This window comes from Sinocyclocheilus anshuiensis, unplaced genomic scaffold (assembly GCF_001515605.1).
Source record: "Sinocyclocheilus anshuiensis isolate Anshui unplaced genomic scaffold, SAMN03320099.WGS_v1.1 scaffold587, whole genome shotgun sequence".
In the NCBI taxonomy this organism is placed as follows: Eukaryota; Metazoa; Chordata; class Actinopteri; order Cypriniformes; family Cyprinidae; genus Sinocyclocheilus; species Sinocyclocheilus anshuiensis.
Genome location: NW_015552579.1, coordinates 137296 through 143295, shown reverse-complemented (window position 1 = coordinate 143295; position 6000 = coordinate 137296). Strand labels below are relative to the sequence as shown.

Sequence of the window (6000 nt, the reverse complement as noted above, 5' to 3'; positions counted from 1 at the left end):
TAGTGATTCGGAATAAGACAAAAACGCGGTTTGGAAGATGAATTCATGATGTACTCACTCATTATATACATTTTGCCAATTTTGAACACAGAAAAAGTTAGGCTACATAGTGCTGCTTTAAAATAGGCTACTCCGTAATTTTTGGTCATACAGATGAGAGTAATACATCTTTCAAATCTGTAAAGACTCTCTGTTTATTTGTGTGCACTCACAATAACAACAAAATGCGCTTTTGTAAAGTAATGAAAGAAAACAGGATGCGCTTTCTGCCGTCTCGGTCTGTGAACTCGAGCGCGAAACTCCGTGTATATCTTTGCCTTACAGACATTAAAATATATCTATAGAGAGTGAAATGTATTCTTTCAAATTAACCAATTCAAATGGAAAACAAATATTCTCAGATTATGTAATCCGTTTGAAACATGCATGCAGGCGCATCGCCGATGTGTTTTTCAGTCAGAACTCATTTCACACAGCAGGATTGTGAATAGCCGACAGCTCCAGGTATTTAGCATGCCAAATATTTCACGGGCGTCGGCGATGCGTCGGCGATTCTCTCAGATCGCGTCTTTGATAATTCACACTGCGTGATTGTCACTCGCGTGAACGAGCACCGATTTGCCTCCGATTTCGGGCATTTGTCGGCGATTTCGCAAAACCTGTCGGCGAGAGAAAAATCGGGCTAAAATCGTGCAGTGTGAATTCGGCATTAAACCGAAACAAAGAAAGCACTTGTTTATCAGTGAATTATTAAAATGTTAATGCAGCCTCCTTACTGTTTTTCCCTGGCACATTCATAATCATAGCTTCTGCCAGTGCGCTGTGGCAAGCTTTATGCGTGTGCTTGAGCACTTATTAGGCTATGTAGGCAATTAAAGGCTCATTATAATGATTTAAATGGTTTATTAATAAACGTGCGATTAGCCGACTAATGCTTCAAATGAACGACTACTAGTCGACCAGAAAAATCCTTAGTCGAGGGCAGCCCTAATAAAAATACAGTAATTTTATGGAATATTATTGCAATTAAAAATAACTGGTTTCTAATTGCAATTAAAAATAGCTGATTTCTTAAAATGTAATTTATTCCTGTGATGCAAAGCTGAATTTTCAGCATCATTACGCCAGTCTTCAGTGTCACATGATCCTCCAGAAATCATTCTAACATGCTGACATGACTTATTATCACTGTGAAAACAGTTGATACACATACATGATTTTTTGCTAAACATACAGTTCAGAAGAACAGCAGTTATTTGAAATCGAAATCTTTTGTAACAACATATAGGTCTTTACTGTCACTTTTGATCAATTTAATGTGCCCTTGCTCAATAAAAAAAAGACTCCGAAATTTTGAATGATAGTGTAGATCCACACCATTTTAAATGTTAAAGTAAAATTTGTCATTCTCAACCTCATGTTGTATCAAACCTGTATATTGTTCTTTCTTCCATGGAACACATAATATTTTGCTGAATGTTTACGCTTTTCCATAGAGTATAATGGAATCATACAGTAACCAGGGCCTGTTAAAACTCCAAAAAGGACAGACAAGCACCATAAGAGTCCATATGCCCCTTACAAGTCTTTTAAAGCCATAGCTTTGTATGAGGAACAGACTGAAATATAAGTCACTGCTAACCACTGTAGCTATCAAGTCTCATTTGCTTATTTTGCAAACCAGTTTTGGACCTTGACAGCCCCTATAGTAACTTAATGCTTTGATTATACAGAAAAGAGTTGCTGTGAGAGTTTTTTATAAAACATCCCATTAAAAAAAAAGTCATGCAGGTTTGGAACCGCATGAGGGTGAGTAAATTACATCATTTTCTTTTTTGCTTATCTTTTGTAAAATTCGGCATTAACACACAAAACTAGTTGGTTTCCAGTTTCCAGTGACCTTTGCACACAAACTTGCTGAAGAAGGAAGAAAGAACAGAAAAGTGTGCTTCGTATTGTGAATGAATGTTTCGCCCCTTCAGCATAAATAAAAACATTAGTTAAAGTTTAGTCTCGGTTATAGTTGTACATACGAGTTAATGATAAGACGGAATTGCACTGAACGAACAAAACGTCAAATCAAAGGAACTTGACATGGCAAACTGTGTGGGATAAAACTAAAATTGCAACTAAAAGTAAACCACAAGAATCTTAATTTTTAGATTTGTAAAAAATTAGCCTTATGGCATAACACAGTAGAGAACATGTGACCGATGAAAATGGTGTGTAATGTTTTACGACCCAAAGGACAAAATAATGCTCTTTCGCAACAGTGATCCCAGACAGGCAGCAATAACTTTCCTCTTATTGATGACAATCTGCAACAGTGGTCTGTACCGTCTGTTATGTACTAACTCACAAAATTACAAACAAATGACACATCATGCTGGAAAGAGCATAATGTGAGCGGGACGGAATAAGAGAAATAAACAGAGATGATAAATAAATAGAGGGGGTGGTACAGTACAAATAGTACGTTCAAATGAGTTGATGACAGAAACACATAAGCATACCTATATAGACCACATCCACCTCCACGGGGTCTGAAATGTTCTTCCCCAGGGCGTTGGTGGCCACCACAGTGATGTTGTAGTTGACCCAAAGCGATGTGTCGTTTTTGTTGAAGAAACACGAGCTCTCGCCTGCGGTTCTGTAATCTGGGCACTCGTAGACCGTTTCTGAGCTGCATATGAGAGATATCAACAGACACGTTTACGCTTATACAAATTAGACACCGAAATAAAAATACGAACATTTCTACAGCTAGTCTGTGTCTGAAAACTGTGACAGTTTATAAGCAAAGTGGAAAAACTTGCACTCCTAAACAGATAAACAGTATTTTGGTGATGAACATGCCGACAGTAATACTCATGTTGATATCATAAAAATATTAACTAATCTTGCTTAAATCATTTATTATGTTTGGGTTGAAAATAAACTGATGGCATTTTGGCCATGTCTATTAGCTTTGATGCTAATCTATACTACCATACAAAACGTTTTTAAAGATATTAATACTTCTGTTCAGCAAGGATGAAATTAATCAAAAGTGACAAATACTTACAAAAAAAAATCTATTTCAAATGAACCTTATTTTTTTAATTAATCAAAGAATCCTGAATAAATTATCATGGTTTCTATGAAAATATTAAGCAGCACAATTTTTCAACTTTTAAAATAAATGTTTATTTTTTTGTGCACCAAATCATGTGCATATTAGACTGATTTCTGTAGGATCACGTGACGCTGAAGACTGGAGTAATGATGCTGAAAATTCAACTTTGCTTTACAGGGATAAATTACATTTTAAAATATATTCAAATAGAAAACAGTTATTTCACATTATTACTTTTTTACTGTATTTTTGATGAAATGAATGCAGATTTGGTGAGCATAAGAAACATCTTTAAAAAAAATCTTCAAACAGTATTGTATATACAGTACTAGTGTACTCCTTAAAGTTGACAAAATAAACCTTTTTTTATTGCAGTTATATGCAATTAAAATACAGTCTTTTTTGGGGGGGGGGGTGGCCCCAAAATATTGATGTTTCATTGTGATGATGAAAATTCTGCTTCAGTCAATGTTTGTCAATGCAGGAAAGAAAATTTGCTCTTAAAAAAACATATCACTATTCACTGATTGTAGCCTTTAAATATTCAGCACATCCAACTGTATTAAAATGAATTCTATAAACTCCATTTGGTGCAGTATTACACATTATTGGGTTTGTGTACAGTACTTGCTGAATCTCAAAGCTGTAATGTTGGCATAACACTTCATGGCACTAACAAGGATCTGCTCTGGTGAAAATCTGAGGAGTTTTATATTTGACGTGTGTGTTGGCTGGAGGTATATCATGTATGCTTTCTGATTATTTCACATATGCGCTCAGAAACAGAAAGTAATAAACACATGGCAGAGAAAATCTAGTTTAAACCATTCATTACTGGAGGAAAGAGCAAGGCCTTTGATATTTTTTTGGGAGACAAAGAGATGAGTAAAGATGGCCATTATAGACTGAGTCTACTCTCAAGATAATAAAGAAATACTTGAGACTGACTTTTCTAGATGGTAGTAGAGGGCGTAGGTGGTTGGCAGGCCTCCATCACCTCCAGGTTCCCACCAGCATGTGAAGGTCTCCTTCTCTGGAGAGCGACAGCTTGTGAGTCTGGGTTTGCCTGGCGGACTGACACCTATGGATATATAGTGCCCATTTAGAGTACATTAGTTGAATTCAACATCATGTTACATTAACCTTTTGTAAAATAGGTATTTTTCTGTCTGAAACATACATAAGACTATTCATATGTAAAGTTTCACATTCGAAAATGTAGGATTTATGCAAATTTGTTTGCTTCGTGTTACATTAATATGGCTTACATTGTTCATCGAATATACTAACAAAAACAACCATGTTATTCTTTTAAGTACATGTAAATAGCATGGTACTTAAATATGGTAATCAGTCAGTACCGTAGTATATATCAAAGTATCACAACGTGAGAATTTGATCTAACATTTTACTTAAATATCTTTAAATAGTGAGGTTGACACAGAGGTAACATCAATGCTGTGAGATCTTGCTCTTTTAATATAGTATACACCATTTTTATTTGAATAAATATTAAAAATATAAAACACTGATCTAAACCAAAATTTATGGCAATCCATATATGTACACGACTATTTGACAGTTTGAGGGGGTCAGTAAGATTTTTAAATGCTTTTGAAAGAAATATCTTATGCTTACCAAGACTGCATTTATTTGACTAAAAATACAGTAAAAACAGTACTATTGTAACAGTGTTTTAATATATGTTAAAATGTAATTTATTCCTGTGATGCAAAGCTGAATTCTCAGCATAATTACCGCAGTCTGCAGTGTCACATGATCCTTCAGAAATCATTATAATATGTTGATTTGCTGTTCAAGAAATATTTCTTATCAATGTTATAAACAGTTGCTGCTTAATATTTTTGTGAAAACTGTGATATATTCTTTGAATATAAAATTCAAAAGCATTTATATGAAATATAATCTTTTTGTATCATTATAAATGTCTTCACTGTCATTTTGTGTCAATTAAATGCTGAATAAAAGCATTCATGTCTTAAAAAAAACATTTTTTAACATTTTAAACAGCAGTGTACAGTAAGTGTGAAGATGAAGTTAGTCAGGTTGTACTGCTTACTATAGGTTTAAAAGCAATATAACAGAACTCCTAACACTGCTCACCTGCTGCTTGCAATATTAATTTGGCAATAAAGGTCAAAATCAGCACGGCCCCAGGGTTCCTCATCGTCCCTCGTGGCTTCTGAACTCCTTAGATCTGTCAGTGAGAGACGAGAGGAAAAGTGAGATATTAGATCTGTATGATGAAAGATATACTAAAATAGAGGTTGTTGAAGAGAGTAGATGCACTACAGTAACTGTAATTGATTTGCATGTCCATGAACCATCTGTGTTTTAGTATAAACATAAGATACTGTATATAGTACGTGGGACCATTCAAATAAAACACACACTGAACTCACTTAGAAAACTTTCGTTGTCGCCTGAAAATAACTACTTACAGACCAGAGCAGTCAAATATGCCACTTCTGATATTTTATGAATATGACCATTAAAAAAAATGCAGTTCTAGTTCAAATCAAATCAAATGAAAACATTTTTCTGAATTAGCATTTGTTGGATTGTTTGTTTGTTTGTTTGTTTGTTTGTTTGTTCAGATCAGATTTCATCATTTTTGTTTGTGTGCAAATATTCTTCCAGGAAGTTGGAACAAGGTGTTTTTGCAAAAATGTTTTTATCTATACATCAAACTAAAGACTTTGTACTTATGACAGGATGCGGTTTCACAATAATCAAATATGTCCTTTGTCACTCACTGGACATAAACAATACCTATCCATCACGTCTGCACCTTTCAATACTTTCTCAATCATTTGTTCCTTCAGTACTTCTTATCAAAGGACAATATGAATCATGATCTGTTT

At 34.5% G+C, this 6000-nt stretch overlaps 1 protein-coding gene across 1 annotated transcript in view; it reads right to left on the bottom strand.

Annotated features, from left to right (window-relative positions):
* LOC107665241 (prolactin receptor-like) overlaps positions 1-6000 on the bottom strand; it is a 29344-nt gene that overhangs the window by 9447 nt on the left and 13897 nt on the right. The window contains exons 2-4 of the mRNA XM_016456044.1: positions 5240-5333; positions 4064-4196; positions 2514-2683 (exon numbers count right to left, since the gene is read on the bottom strand). Coding sequence (XP_016311530.1) covers positions 2514-2683; positions 4064-4196; positions 5240-5303 — 367 coding nt within the window. The 5' untranslated portion in view covers positions 5304-5333. The remainder of the gene's footprint in view (positions 1-2513; positions 2684-4063; positions 4197-5239; positions 5334-6000) is intronic.